The sequence below is a fragment of the Palaemon carinicauda genome, chromosome 8 (genome assembly GCF_036898095.1).
Source record: "Palaemon carinicauda isolate YSFRI2023 chromosome 8, ASM3689809v2, whole genome shotgun sequence".
In the NCBI taxonomy this organism is placed as follows: domain Eukaryota; kingdom Metazoa; phylum Arthropoda; class Malacostraca; order Decapoda; family Palaemonidae; genus Palaemon; species Palaemon carinicauda.
In genome coordinates, this window is record NC_090732.1 from 80,663,406 (window position 1) to 80,681,017 (window position 17,612).

The 17,612-nt window shown below is 35.1% G+C and overlaps 1 protein-coding gene across 1 annotated transcript in view; it reads left to right on the top strand.

Annotated features, from left to right (window-relative positions):
- LOC137645772 (protein fantom-like) overlaps positions 1-17,612 on the top strand; it is a 723,952-nt gene that overhangs the window by 626,753 nt on the left and 79,587 nt on the right. The window contains 1 exon segment of the mRNA XM_068378685.1: positions 9,974-10,047. Within this exon segment, the coding sequence (XP_068234786.1) occupies positions 9,974-10,047 (74 nt within the window).

A 17,612-nucleotide genomic window follows, 5' to 3' on the forward strand; every position in this document is an offset into this window, starting at 1 on the left:
TATACACATACATAAAAGTATGTATGCTTGTACTTTATATACAGTATGTATGTGAGGGAAGAAGAGAAAAAGTTACAAGGATTGCAATGTCTCAGACTTAATACATCAATGGAGACACTGTGATTTGGGATAGAGCCTCGTGTAATCTTTTCATTGGCTAAAGTGAGTGGGTAATTATATATGGTAATATTAAAACGTACTAAAATATCCCCCCCCCCCCCACATAATTATCAAATTATCAATAAAAAGCTAAACTCACAAATCCTCAGTTGGTAGTTAAGGAAAGTCGTAGGCAGGGCCAAATATGTAGTCATATATCCACTAGGCAAGACTAGTAATGTTACGGTACGGAATATTTCCCGTACTTCATACCTAGTTAAAGTACCGTACCGTAATTTCGTGCCGTATCCTCAATTATTTTCCGTACCGTTTAGTAGGAAAAAAATAACGTAACGTAATTCCATACTTATACCTTACCATAAGCTAGCTCAATATAAGTCATTAAAATGCCCTCTATATTGAAAATTCGAAGTCGACAAGTGCAAATTAGCAATGGAATGATATATGTGCATGTGTCTATATTAGTATTAACAATTATAATGATGATAAAAATGATAATGTTAGTATTATTAATGATGATAATAATAATAATAATAATAATTAATATCAATATTTATTATAGAATTTTTAATAGCTAAAAAAATGTCACATTATAATAGAACGATTACCACTGCAACGACTACTTCCACTAGTGCCATTACTTCTATTACTGATAATACCACTGCCACTACTACTAGTAATAATGATAAATACAAAACATATACTATTCCTCTGTTTTAGAAACTGGCTAAGAGTATTCACATCAAGATTCATAACGCTATTTTGCAAAGAAACTATTTATTTGGTATATGTAATACTATACATGATGTCTTATTCAAAATATTTCCCAATATTATGATCCTTTACAAACTAATTGTTCAAACTATGAAATCTTTTCTCATGAACCTTATTAAGAGAAACAAAGTATAGAAAAGTCCAACAATCAGTTTTTTCAAAGGAAACATATCAATTCAAACTGATTATGTATTACCTCTTAAGAACATGAAGACAGTTATTATCCTTCATGCCTAATTTCAATTGATTTAGAATGTACAGTACCTCAACCCGAAGAATGTGCATTACTGTATACACTCACTTAAATGACAGAAAGTGAAATTAATAAAGTAGCTATCATGCTTATAATATCTTTGTTACTTCATGGTTACGTTCGTGGGTATAGAAAGAGAAAAAGAATTTTACTTAATGTGTAATATGTTTCATAAACAGCATGCATGTGCCTGTATGTAAGTTAGTGTGTGAGCAAGTGTATTTGTGGAAAGAAGAGAAAGAAACCTTATCTTTAAGAACTACAATGCTATGCATATACATATTAATAGCAGTAAGACTTGCCAACTTATACCTCTTTAGTCGTATGGTGGGATAACAGCTAAATAAAGGTTGCTGATATGGGTAAAAATCAACAGTGAAATACTTTTAGGACTAAAGGATTTAGCAATCAGACGATGTAACAACCTAACTGAATGTCATGTCACTCATGGCCAATAAAAAGTACAGTTTCCTGATCGCCGGTCTTATATTCATCGCTATTACTAATAGGGATCTATAGTTGACAATTTAGGACATGACTTTCAAAATATGCATTGTATATATATATATATATATATATATATATATATATATATATATATATATATATATATATATATATATATATATATATATATGTAGGTAGGTAAGTAGGTCATTGCTACTGGTGAGCTTCAGAGATGAAATAAATAGGAGAACGGAAAGTTTGGATAACATCTCTCATGTTTGTTGATGCCGACGTTTCAGGACTCTTCCCATTATTAAGGCTAAAAAGGACATATAAAACATTTTAAACAAAAACTCACTAAAACAGTTCAATATAAGATACAAAAACAGTTTAAAATTAAAGTTGTAAACACAGGTAGCCTACAAGTAAAAACTGGAAATGAAATAATATTAGCTATAAGAAAAGTATCTTGAAAATGAAATGTACTAAAATGAAAATTGTCCAAGGAGACCAACCAAAATATTTTATAGAATATTTCACAAATTTCTGACCAAATATTACCTCCCAAAATTTCAAGTTCCTACTCTGCCAATAAGGATTTTCTATGCTGCGTTTCCTTTTATAAATAACGGAAAATATGGGAAACAAATTAAAAAGTTCATTCCAAACAGTTTTCCGAGTCTGGATCTAAAACTAATTTTTAAGAATCCCCTGACAATGGGATATATATATATGTATATATATATATATATATATATATATATATATATATATATATATATACATATATATTTATATGTGTGTGTTTGTGTGTGTGTGCATACTATGTATAGCTTGAATTCTAAGTAAATTAAGTTGCATGTTCAATTTACAGACATTATCCCTTTACGCTATATTATAACAATCGGCAGTTGATAAAAAATACTCTACTTTAAGTTATCATAAAAACGAACAAAAAATTTAAATATGTCCATAAGTAGGACTCCAGATACTAGTAAAACAAAGAGAACTAACAAAGTCAAATTATATGCAATAATCAAAATGCATAGGGATTCTGACTATATATCATTATTCTTTTTTAACTATATCTAATTGTTCAGTCTACATAGGAGAAAAGTAATGTCACCAGAAAGTTCCGAAAAATCATTATATCAGAATATTTTTCACTGCTCTTGTGGCTATCAGGCCTCTAACAATTAAAGAACAGACTCCTTAGCCTACTAACATGATCAGTACTGGGCAGAAGGCACGTTCACAATCAAGCAGAGTGGAAAAGCTGAATGAACAATATTAGAGTATATGGTTAATGCTGCAAATGTTTATAAAGTAATACCTCAAGAATTACATATAGAGATACATACATGTATGGTATGTTACAAATTGAAATGCCAAGTATTTTAGAGATTTACTTCTGCAACCACCGAAGCAGTCAAATATGAAATAGTAACTTCTTAGTGATATAGCTTAGCTTAAGGTACGGTACGGTACGGAATTTGACCAATTTTTTTATACCTGAATCGTACTGTACCGTACATTGGCAAGATTACACTACCGGAATTCCTTACCGAACTTTTACACTAAATATTCAATCGTACCGTACCCTACTCCATACCATGCCATACAGTACCGTACTCCATACCATGCCAAACCGTACCGTACCATACAGGCTGATTCACACGACCCGTTTACTTTCCGACAGGCTGGCCGTCGGTTAACCGGCGTCTAGCTTTCTTACGTGTATTCAAATGCAACTGTTCACATGACCCGTTAGGCTGATGGCAGCCCTCGGACGTCAGCCGTCCGAGTCGGCTCGGCTTTCTTTCCAAAAAACCTCGACGGCCGTTAGCCACCCGTCCCAACCAACGGATGGATAATGTTTCATGTGAATGGGGACCTGTATCGTACCCGTTCGTTTCATGGCTTACAATCCCGACTTTTCCTCATAGTATAGAGTCATAGAAATTAGTTAGTTTGTTGTTGACACCATTTTGAGAGGTCAATTGAACTTTTTCAAGGGTATGAGGAGATGTTTGACATGGCAAACAAGATGTATAGAAATAATTTACATAAAGAAAAGGTATGGAAAATGACTGGAGTGGCATTAATTAAAACAGGTGAATTTATCATAATTTTAATATTCTTGGCATGGTGCATGAAACATAATGAAGTTGCATAACTTATTTTATCAACACAGTTAACAACCAACATCTTATAGTGTCAAAATTATCGTAATTTACTCGGTCCTCACGTGACAGAGTCCAAGTAAACAATGAAAACCGGTCTCGGGTAAACGGATACGGAATGCCTCGTGTGAATGTACAACACTACAACGGCGGTTAGCCACCACCCAGCCTGTCGGAAAGAAAACGGCTCATGTGTATTGGCCTTAATACGAACCGTACTGTATTACGTACTGTACCGTACCGTAATGCCAGCCTTGCTGCTTTAGGTGTGTTATACAACCATGTGATGTAATTTTTTGTAGGATAAACTAATGATTTCGACTTCCATGAGGTTTTCATTTGTAAATGACGTTTAATGTACATCATCCAGCCTTGCTCAGTGTACAGCAAAACTGGTGATACATGAATTCAATGATTTTCGTCCGAAAGTCACTAACTGGCATCTCTCACATTCTTCGCATTTCTAGTGAGACTTGGTTCCCGGGACGAAGCATTTTGAAACTTTGCTCAATAAAAGATACAGTTCATTAAGCATGATTTTAAAGAATTTATGCTAATTTTTTTTAATCAAAATATTGGCTACATCATTATGGAAAGATTAACCCAATAATCTTTAATTGTGATAAAAATTAAAAAAAAAAAATACTTAATGAGTATGACATCTTAGCCACCATAGTAATGTATTTAACGTAAAAAAACCTATCGGAGATATAGTTGTGGACGGGGTCTAACCGGACATCAACTGGCAGTCTCACAGTGGCACTCTCACAAGCAATTCATATGTTAAATATGGCTTGAGCTACCCAACAGCTACTGGATAACTGTAACTCTAGTTAAGCTTATTTCACCTGATTCTCTATTAAAAAAATAGATATAACCAATCATCATAACATCAACGAAACAACTGTTTATAGATGGGTAAACGATACAATGAAGGAGAAAAATTGAAAAGCCATCCTTGGAGAGTGACCCTGCTGCTGCACAACCACAGAAAAATACGAAGTTATAAAGCTAATAACATAAGCCTAGCCTCCAGAGCCATCCTATCATCATCATCATCATTATCACCATTATTATTATTATTATTATTATTATTATTATTATTATTTATATAAGATAGGTTTTTATTGTCTTTCTGTAGACTCTTTCTGATTATAGTCTTCCGTTCGTAAAGTAAAAGTGAAATGATAAAAAGGTGGAATTAATTGTATTTTTAATATCAAAGATAACTCACCACCTCGCATAAGTAGAAATATATAATTAGCATTGACTATAGTTTAAACTATGACTTGTTATAATTTTTAAACACAAAACGACATAAGAAAGAAATAAGTAATAATTGTTATCATTAGACTATAGCGCTCTGCTTAAACTGTTCTTCATTAGACGCCCTCTTTCCCAATTTGAATCCTTCTATCCAGACCGACAGCTCAAAGACTAGTCTCACTGACTCGCGAAGTCACGTTGACAAAGGGATTCGTGCTACAGACTACAGTAACATATTTAATTTTTGTTCTGAATTATCATTTTAGAGTTAATGTTTTTTTTTAATAATCTAACATTTTTAATGATAAATGATAAAATTATCCATAAGTGACCAACGTTGTCTCATACATTTACATGTTTACAAAGTGAATTATAAGATTTAATACTAAGTGGCAACTTAAGAACGCTTGTCCGAAGGAAAAATAAGAAAGTATCACCAGTTTTTCTGCTTACTGTACTTGGCATGTTTTTTGTTTTTTCTTATGTGAAATGCTTGTCATCATGTTTAATGGATTTATGTGTTGTTTATTGCTGAAGTTGAAGGTAAGGGTATCGACGACATAAACGACACAGCAGGGTAATTCTCCGAGGATGTCATCCGTAAGTTGTTGAAAGAAAGCGCCTGCATTTTGAAGGCCGAAACAGTTGCAATTGAAAGTATGCTTCGAAGAGGATGATGATTGCTGCCTTTTCTACACCTTTTTTGTTACTGGAACTTGACAATACACCATCAAAAGATGGATTTTCAAGACTACTTGTGCCCCTTCCAAATGGTTAGTTATGTCAGTGAAGTTAGGTAGAAAGTTCCTGTCCGGTCCTGTTTAAATGTTAAGTCTCCCATAGTCACTCCTTTAGACACTATTTGGAGTAGAAGTGCCCAGGAGCTGATGGGTTTCTGGCAGATTCCTGCCAGTTTCATGTCCTTGAATAACTGTTTTCTGTCAGATAGTTTGTGTGAGGCCAGCCGTCTGAAACATGCATGCAATTGTAGGCCCTCTATGATAATATGTTTGATCTGGTGTTTCATAGGATGTGTGAGGTCATCCTGGAGGTCATCCTTGAATACTTTGGGAAATTTCTGAAGGAGGCGAGAGATGTCTTGTTCAAGTGCAGAGCGTGTTGCTGCCTTTGGAGTAATAGTGGTTATTGGGGAGTCAATCTGAATGAGTTGCTGTCTGGATAAGAACCCTTAAAGTTGGCCAAGGCACCAGCCACCCACTGAGATACTATCGCTAGGGAGTTACTGGGTTCTGTGACTGGCCAGACAGTACTACATTGGACCACTTTTTCTCTGGCTATGGCTCATTTTGTCTTTGCCTACCTACACTTACACCGAAAAGTTTGACATATTCTTACCACATTCTCCTCTGTCTTCATACACCAGGTAACATTATTGAGTAGGAACTAGAGTACGGTGTTAGTATTTTGATGACAACAACGTGATCTTTGACCTGAAGATTGTTTCTGCCCTAAAGAACCATTCATCTGGTTATTGTGTTGTGAAAGGAGGCAGAATGATAGAGGTGGTGGCAGTGAGCTCATCGGTAGAGTTGGTGGTGTCAGGCATCTTCTGTCATTCCAGGGTCACCAATTCGCAGGTCAGGATCTGTATAGAAAGGCAAACTGGTATGAACTAGTTCATTGACCCAGAAATATGACATAAAGCTACTTCCCATATGGCGAAAGGTAGCTGGAAATATTTAAATTGAAAAAAAAAATACACAGTTATGATCCAGTTGTGTTTTTTCACACCTGGTAAGTGCTTGGAATATGTTTGGCTTACATAAATAAAAACATTTGATACATATGAATTGCAAGCCTACAATATTTCCTATCAGATATTAGTTTGTTTCAAAGCTAAAGTACAGCCATTCCTGAAATACAGTAGAAAATAACTTCTACATTGTCTTGTGTTTTGTTATAAGACTGTTTTCATACTTTTCATGGGAGGCAGTGTTTTGATGGACAGTGTCCTACTGTGAGTGCTTGCTAACAGTTCTTAAAGAGTCTTCCAGGTATGATATGACAGTAGGTGACATCTTGATGGTCATTTAATTGGCTTCCCACAGGAGGTTTAGAAGCTTGATTCTTTTGGGTACCTGTTCCCTTTATTGAATATTGAATGCAAACTCATTACTTGTCATCTCACCCAGATGTATGGTAGCATACAGGAGGATGTGTTCAACCCACAGTGATTTGGCTTCCATTTCCTCGGATGTGGACATTATCTGCATAGAATCTATTCCTTAATTATCGAGGCTAATACATTACAGTGATACTTTGAAGAGGATCCATTGATTAAGAATGCTTTATAGAAATTGGCCCCTACAGCACAGGGATCATCTTGAAATTGATGGAGGCCATTGTTTAGCTCTCTGAGGATCAAATGATGCACTTTCGCCTCATCCATTCATATAACTGTAAGGTACAAATTGAAAATTATTTAGCGTTATAATGCAATTTTCAGTCTCTTTCTATCGCCTATTCCTTTGTTAGATATACTATGAAATGTCAACACAAGTTGGTCAACATATGGCGTCATTCCTCCCTGGCAAAGGTCATGAACTTGACAGTGATTTTGTCACAGCCAGAATCACCACCAGATTAAGGTTGACTTTCCCAAATAACTGCAATGGTTGAATATTCCTCTAATATAGTTAGGTAATGCTGAATGAGTTCTGGTCATTGTCACATAGTCTTCCTTAAGGACAAGAGTTGTGCTATGGCTAACCTTAAGCTCTTGGTAGGTTGGCTTTTCTTGAAGGAGAGGGTGACAGCATACTTGGTTCTGTCCTTCAGGATAGAACTACTGAATCATGCAGGGGACTTTCTGTCCTGGTTGCTGATATTTTGGTAAAGTTTAGGCAGATTCAAAAATAGTTACTTCCGAGTACTCTTGTTGATGTATCTCTTGTGTAGAAGATCTGAGACGACGTCATAAACATCACCTCTGTTGGAAAACCTGGCCATGGTTTCACTAGCTTCGCCCTTGAGGTAAGTGAGTACAGTAGACATGTTATTGTTACTGGTTTTTGGTGTATGTTCCTGTGTAAGTTTTGAATTCTTGAAAATTGGCAAGAAATTTTCTATTACTTTACCAGAGGAAGTGGGGATAGTTAGCTGGAGAAGTTTTATGATGCTAGGTCCAAGTACTTCTGATCCGTTGACTTTGCTGGCAGTGTCTAATGTATTCGAGGTTGACATTTAGGTCCTGTGTAGCTTCCGTGCTCATTGAAGAATGGTCCCATATTATGATTAATGAGCCATGAGGATTACACCTTGTATTGCTTGACATGAGTTTTGAACTCTGTCACAGGGATATTTAACCTGTGATTTTCATTATCAATAGCCTTTGTGAAAAGTCTTCTTGACTGAATTTCCTTTGGGGGTGGAGGGAAGATGAGATCTTCCTTGGCATCATGGTACTGAGGGGAAACAAAATTGGGGGCTATCATGCTTTGTGAGTGCTGTCTATTGCACATGTAAATAGTCATTGTTTTCGTTTGCCTGGAATAAGTTATTCTCTGATAGTCACTCAATATAATGGTAACTACTTGCATGAATACTTGTCTTACTATAGGCATATGTTCAGTCTGTTACTGTACACTCAAGGCACGTCTTTTACCAGGTGATACGGTGAATAGAAAATAATTAACACAAATGAAAGTGAAGGAAAGGGGCTAATAAATTCAGTAGAACAAGAAATATGAGGATAGTTTTTCGCACTTTCCTATGAATTATGTGACAACCAGAATGAAACAAGTGAATGGTCAAGAAAGGTAATTAACTGCACAGACGAGCATAGTTCTTATACCGTACCCAAGAAGAAGAATGTTTAGTGTTGTGTATGGGTCACTCTTACTGTTACACATTACACACTGCACACTTATTAATGTTGAATAGCCGGCAGAACGACTGTAGTGGCAAACCAAGATTTTGTCGGTCAGCAATATTATTGAGGCTCTTATAGAAAGGAGCTACAACTTGAACATTTTGAATGTTGTGCTTTTTATGAACTCTTTCCGTGTAAACATCCATTACAGTTTGGACTGATTGACTGGCATTGGTCAAACATTGTCATAATCTTTGTTCTAAAAAATGAACACAGGTCAGATCCCTGGTGTCTGCAGTCCAGTATACTTAAAGGAAATAGGATTTCATATTAAAACTGAAATGGAACTAATGAAACGTATTCATCCGGATTGAAAAAAAAAAAAAATACCCACCTTAATTGAGTTGCTCAAACTAGAATCTAAGTACTCGCCATATTTATGCAATGATCCCTACAAACTCTTGGCAAGGAAAAAGTGAATAGTTTTTGATGTTTTAATTGAAAGAATATGCTCATCTGAAGGGAAATTAGTAAAATTCATTGTTAATGCAAGCGGATAAATAAGGTATATGGACAACCGGATATTGCAAAGGTGTACAATATTCTTATATAGCCTCCAGACGGTCGGAAAAAATTATATTAGTTAGTGTTGATGGAAATTTTCCGTGACATCTATTGGATTTATTATACTAAACAATATTCAATACCATACTAGCCAAATGCCGTGTGGCCAAACTTATCCTGATTAAGTGAGAGATGTTATGGAATCTCCCATAACTATGAATGTTTTAGTGATATACACTGCATTCAAATTGTTGAATGCCATAAGCAGCTATACTGTATAGAATAAACTTAGCATTTTTTTTTTCATTCCAATTTCCATCGTTAATCAACATGCTAATAATGTTAAACATTTTTTACATCTAAGAGAGGAACTGTTTTCCATTCATCCTTATAAAGACTTATCCGGTTGGTAGGTGTTAAAGTTATGCATATGAGATGTTGGAATATATGAGGAATTCTCATTTCAGTCATGTTTTTAAAAAAAAAAATTTTCAATTTATTTAATTTACTTATGATTTCCTGTGTATCTTTCAGGGAAGATGAAGAGCAGTAGAAATGAATTAGGAAAGGATTATGATGATGATGGGGAAGAAAGACAGATCCAAAAGGTAAAAATTTGATATAATGTTCATTTGTGTTCAGACAACTCCCACTGTACTATCATAGACCTATTGTAATCTGAGTGCATAAACTGTTAGGTGACGCTAGAGGATTTTGAATTTATCTTTTATCTGTAGTGTAAGTGTACAAAATAATACTCTTTTATGCAAAATACAGCCATTGTTTTTATTATTTAAAAGTCATAATGCTGAATTTTGTGTGTTAAGGACACGACTTAGCCCCATGAAACAATGTTATTTTGGGGTTAATTCAAACTGGTACTACTTTCTAATTTTATACTATAAAAGTTGTACTGTACATGCAAGTTTTATATTTAGTTATATATATATATATATATATATATATATATATATATATATATATATATATATATATATTTATATATATATATATATATATATATATATATATATATATATATATATATATAATTTTATCAAAATACAGAAACCACTTTTGATGGCAGCTATTTTTCATATAGAAGTTCCCGGGTTTATAAAAAAGTGAATGTACGGATTGCCTTTTAAAAATTCTCATATCTTTTAATGTTAACTTAATAGAAATGGCTTCAAAAAAAAAAAACGAAATTATCTACGTAAATTTCAAGTTTTGAGCAAACGGGCTTCAAAGTGTTTTTTTTTTTTTTTTTTTTTTTTTTTTTTTTTTTTTTTTTTTTTTAGAATTTGGTTGACTCTACATTAGTATGTATTGGGATTGATAAATATGGGTACTTAGTTTGTTGGCAATTTAATTTCCCATCTTTCCATGTATGAATGATAAAAGTTGATCAATATTTAGACAAGTTTGTAGGCAATTTAACTTTCCATCTTTCCATGTCTGAATGATGAAAGTTGATCAATATTTAGACAAGTTTTTAGGCAATTTAATTTCCCATCTTTCCATTTTGAATGATATGAATTGGTCAATCCTTAGAAAGGATATAAAAGTTTTTCTTTGAACATTTGATTTTGTTAGAAATATGGCTTGAATTTTTTTAGAAATTTATTGAAAATTTTTTTATTTTCATTAGCATGGGCATTTAGCGACAAATATACCTCCTCACTGGGGATCAGAAGGACATTTCTTTATATTTCAGGGTTTTTATTCACATGTGTTGAACCTCTTCCCTGAGATCTGGAAATGTCTTTCCCCACATACTCACTCATACTGGTACAAATCTCTCTCTCTCTCTCTCTCTCTCTCTCTCTCTCTCTCTCTCTCTCTCTCTCTCTCTCTCTCTCTCTCTCTTTCTCCAGCATTATCTTAAAAATTTTAATCGAGCATATCAACGTCTAATATTATCAAACGAGAACAAGATGGAATTTCTATGACTTCATAAATATTTTCTCTTCATTACGTCTAACTTGTTCAGTAATACTTTTTTTAAGGCATTCTCAGAACTGCTTTCTAAACCATCAGCTTCAAAATCACTTGATACAGCATTAAAATAGGCACTTGATGTACTAGATATAGGAAGATTAGCAAATGACGTTCTTGGGAAAGGGAAGCATTTTGTGATGGGAGACATAGCCTAATCATCCACATAGTTCTATGCATTTTTTCGCTTTTTTTTCTTTTCTTTTTTCTTTTTTTTGCGATACAACCTTCTCCTATGGCCTTCTAGCTATATTTCAATATAAGTAAAACACCAAACTATGAATAAAAAACCCAAAATCAAGATGTATTGACAATATATGACTAGCATGCCGTAATACTCGTATTTATTTACACAAGAATAGCGAGGAAAATATATTTTCATCACCTTCTTGGGCAAATTTTACACTTTTGGCATATTTAGTTATCATTTCAGCATATTTAGTTATCATTTCAGCATATTTAGTTATCATTTTAGCATATTTAGTTATCATTTTTGACACATTTGCGTCTTTCAGCATGATCATAACACGAAAATTATGAGTAAATAAACGTCCACACAAATGAATAGGGCGAATGTATTTGACTGACAATGGGTGACGCTGTTTTTTTTATTAACACAACATTAGCGTCAACAGCATATTCTCGTCTGTTTCTCTTCAGGACGTATTTTACACTCTTGGTCTGTATGGTTATCATTTCAGCATAATCAATAACATATAAGAAATTAATATATAAACGCACGCACAAATGAATAGGACAAACATATACGACTGGCAATGGGTGATGGTGTTTACACAAGAATAGCGTCTCTGTTTACTCAAGATTAGATACAACAGTATATTCGTCTGTTTTTTTTTTTTTTTTTTTTTTTTTTTTTTAATGGATACATTTTACACTTTTGCTTTATATAGATACCGTCTCTTGACACTTAATTCATATTCTAGCATAATCATAACAAAGAAATGATATACATTTAAACAAGCATCTCGTGATATAAGCAAAATGCAATGTTTCTTTGCTTATTCCCTGTAAATATTAGAGAATGTGATATTATGATATTAGCTGTCAAAGATATTGGTAAAATTTAATGGTAAACACGCCTAGAAAAAACATATCTTCAATTATTGAAAAAGAATAAGAAGATACGTAACCAGATCGGAAAAAGGATGCCTACTGGATCTGGCGCTATTACGTAAATATAGAAGATGGCCATTTTATCCATGAAAGAAATTTCTTTCATGAATAAACTGAATTTTAAAAATTTCAACCCTAGGCCGTGAGTCGCACCCCTAAGGGTCTCAGTTGAGATCTCTGAACTCTAGAATTGACACCTTAGCATTAGGTCTTGAGTATAGCCTCTCAAATAGGTCTTCTAACCACTCTTTCCAGCTCCCGCCTCAGTCTTACTCTGGATCTCCCCTTTCCACTCCATGCTGAAGGAAGGACTCTTGCTGAACTGGACCTAATGGGTATGAGTAGGTTATGCTTCCCTCTTAGCTGAGAGTTAGATGTTAAGGTTACTGGTGACAGACATTACTCCGACTAGGCTGGAAAGGTCACAGCCGATTGCTCCTTTCAGTCTTCCTTGTGTGGAGCAACCCCTTCAGGCAACCTTCAAGTGTTGTGGCGGGATGTCGCAATAACAACCCACACACCCTTGATCACACTAACTGACAAATATCTCCTCTGCACAAACTTAACCCCTTACGTTATCAACTGGACTCTTGGACAGAAGGAAAATGAAAACAAACAATAACTTTAATACTATATTTCTTAAAACTAATCATAAACTTAATAAATATACAAAAAAAAAAAACGTAACACCATTCAAATAAACCAACCAAAAAAACACCTAACAAAACTTAAACTTAAATTAACCACAACCCTAACTTCAAACCACAAAACATATATATATAAATATATATATATATATATATATATATATATATATATATATATATATATATATGCGAGTGTTCACTAACACTTTCGCAAGATAACAGTCACAAAAAAAAAGACATACCAATAGTCTTTCTCACAACAAATAATCATACACTAACTACCTCTCGCTCGCTGAAACACTCTCTCTCTCTCTCTCTCTCTCTCTCTCTCTCTCTCTCTCTCTCTCTCTCTCTCTCTGGATTTGGCAAACAAAAAATGAATAAAAACAAAAACAAAAATTAATCCTGCACATTCCTCCCCCTTATTTTGCCAAATCCATCTTTCACAACACTTACCTAATTTTTTTCATAACCCAGTCGCAGTCGGGAACAGGACCTCTACTTTGAGTAACTGGGCCTTCATATACTCTCTCATTCACTTCTTCCATATCGCTATCATTTATTGTCCTATTCCGATTCCCATCTGTACTCCTATCATCTATTATATCATGCATTATCCCATCTACCTCACTATCAACTGGCCCTAAAATCTCACTTATTTCTGTCAGTAATTCATCCATTTCATCCAAACCATTTTCTACTTTAGTAAGAGATTCATCCATACTACTTATCATTCTCCTATCTCTCATTCTCGCTTTCGTCATACTTTATTTTACATCATCAAAGGAAAAGCCACACACTATAGGTATCATTCATACCCAGCCATGATCCATCTGTATTAACACATTTATCTTCCACACTCACTTGTACATTTACACCCTTGTCATACTTATTCTGATTCCTACCTATACCTATAAATTTTCCCGGCACTTTATCCCCATTAAAAAATTTTAAACTCTTCCTTTTTCCTATATTCAACTAAAACTAATTGTTTATTTTCTAGCCCTAACTCCTCATGCATACTGGGTTCATGCTTACTCATTTCCAACCAATTCTTCATCCCATTCTCACGAACATTGATCCTATCCCTTCCACACACACACAGGAGGACTCACCCACTTGAACCCTCTGACTACCTAGTTTCCCGAACATCCTGGCTGGTATAATCCCTTCTTCCTACAAACCCTAGCTATATGCTCAGCTACACCACATGCAGTACATTTAGCACGCTGTTCCCGACACATCCTCGCATAATGCCCATTCTGACCACAATTGCTACAAATCACATTCGTACGATTACTCCTACATCCACTTGCTATATGCCCAGTCATACCACACTGATAACATTTTACCCCTTTCTCTTTCTTGCACACGCTAATTCTATGCCGTACCTCACCACATCCAAAACAGGCACCTAGAGCCCATCTACATTCTTTCTTCTTATAACCGTCCTTTCCACGCCTATAACAATTTTCATCACGGACACGACTATCTGACCTACCTCGCTGCACACTAACACTCCTATCTCTCCAAACCTGATTCCCTTGCCTAAACCCTTCATTTGTCCATACATTTATTCCTACATTACTTGCCCTAACACTCCTATCTACTACACTATCAGCTACCCTCATCGGTCCTCTCATAACAGCATCTCTAAAACTAATAAATTCTGACACACTTTCCTCCATTCCAGTTCTTACACTCACAGATTTACTTTCTTTCATTCACCTATCCAACTCGTAATCCTCAACTATCTCTAAAATATCATCCCATGTCAGTCTTTCTTTCGTCCACCTCATTTTCTCCTTCCGTTTCAAATTAATAAACATTCTCAGGTACAGTAGCCAAAAACTTCTTCATTAATTCCTTATTCTCATTTATGCCTTCATCCCCATACTCCTTCCTAGCTAACGTTTCCAACCTACATACATACATCGAAATAGCCTCACCCTCATTCATTCGAGCCTTATCAAAATAATTTTTACGCCTATACTTACCATTCCCTTTCATACGTTTTACCTGCTTAATTATCCTACCTTTCACACTATCATATTCAACATCCCCCACACTCATTATCACACCATACATCGTCAACAAATACCTAGTCAAATATTCTCCTAACTCCCTAGCCCAAACTCTCTTACTATCACCATACTTATCATGACAATACCTCTCATACTCCTTGAAAAACACGTATACATCCCTACTACTATGCTCATTGAACCTTTCGCACCAAGGTACCTCTCTCATAAACACAGTCTTACACACATCACGTTCATTCTCACTGCTATCATCACTGCTACCTTCCTTCTTGTTTCCTACTTCTTCGCTAGAATATAAAGAATCTAATTCCACACTCATACTCCTATCCTTGATTATACTCATCCTAGCCCTTTTCTTACCCACCACTTTCACCAATTCACGATCATCCTCGCTCTCATCCTGACACTTTTTCTTTTCTTTCTTTATATCACTTTTACATTTCCTTTCATCCTTCCTCTCACCTTTCTGCTCATCCTTACTATACCTAATCCCTTTAACTTCACTATCACTATTACTATCACTATCCCTTCCTTTCCCATTATCACTTACCTTAACCTTTTCTTCCACCAGCAACCCTTTACCGGTAGCAGAGGCCACTCCAATCCTTTCTAAATTATCAACTTCTGCTCCCGTTCTTTAACCAACCGCAATTCCTCCCTTAATAACTTGTTCTGCTCTTCTATTTTTTTCAGTCTTAAATCTAATTTCTTAATCCTATCAGTCCTTCGTAAAAGAGTCCAGCTATCAATCCCACCTCGGCAGTCCCTGTTCAGCCGCCAAAATAATGTGGCGGGATGTCGCAATAACAACCCCCACACCCTTGATCACACTAACTGACAAATGTCTCCTCTGCACAAACTTTCCCCTTACGTTATCAACTGGACTTTTGGACAAAAGGGAAATGAAAACAAACCATAACCTTAATACTATATTTCTTAAAACTAATCATAAACTTGATAAATATACAAAATAAAAGTAACACCATTCAAATAAACCAACCTAAAAAAACACCTAACAAAACTTAAACTTAAATTAACCACAACCCTAATTTCAAACCACAAAACATATATATATATATATATATATATATATATATATATATATATATATATATATATATATATATATATATATATATATATATATATATATATATATATATATCAGAGTGTTCACTAACACTTTCGCAAGATAACAGTCACAAAAATAACACTTGAATAATCATTCACTGGGCCAACTGTCTTTATTGGCACAACACCACTATATAGGAAACAGAAGAGTGTCTGTTAATTTGCCGCAACGGCCTTAACTCTTCGGGGTCATGGGTGTCATCATCATCATCATCATCATCATAATTATCATCATCATACGTAATCTTAATTCACAGGCCAGGTCATCAACGGTTGAGCAGTCCAAAAGAGCAGTCTAAACACAATCAATTACAGGCCAGGTCATCATCAATTATTTCCACATAAAAAAAAAATTCTCTCCAAAGGAGAAATTATGGCTCAAAAAATAATCAAACACTTCCACGCTGATAATAAAGGGATTTTGACGAAGGAAAAATCTATTTCTGGGGAGAGACTTGTGGCGCCCGGTGAAAAGTCCTTCTTGTATACCTTTTCTGATAAAAACCTTCCAATTATACCAGAGAAAGATAAAAGCATGGAATGCTGAGGTTACAACCCTCGCGCGAGCACCTTTTGGGTGTCGTGTATAAAGCAAAGGCGCGTGAAATCCACTATTCACAGGTTGTCTTCCATTTAGTTAATTCCTTCGCCAAAGGGATGGGCCGATACAGAGGCCCTAGACACACCCCCATCGCCGCACCACCCACGCCACGACGCGAGCGCCATCTGAACAACATCCTTCTGTATTGGCCATGATGGCTTGGAAAAGAAAGGGTGGGATCGTGTAAAATAAGGGGAAGGGTTTCACCGGGCGCCACAGGTCTCTCCCCAGAAATAGATTTTTCCTTCGTCAAAATCCCTTTTCTGGGTCGAACCTGTGGCGCCCGGTGAAAATGTACCAGAGAATGCCTTCCAAGCCCAACAATAACTACTAATTTAATAAGGGGAGAGAAACAACACCATGTAAAGAAAATCATATATAATTAAGGTAAGTAGGCATAAAATATAAACTAGCCACAGGGCATAGTGAGAGTAAGGATAAACAAACATGATAACAAGGAAACCTCTGAGTATCAGAGGAAAACATGCAACAAAACTGACATGGCTAAGAATATCCCAACTTTATAACAAGGGAAAACAATAATAGTTACAATCATATTAACCTAATATGTAATACACTTAGGACTAACGAACCACCAAGGAAGCGGCGTCGTGGTGCGA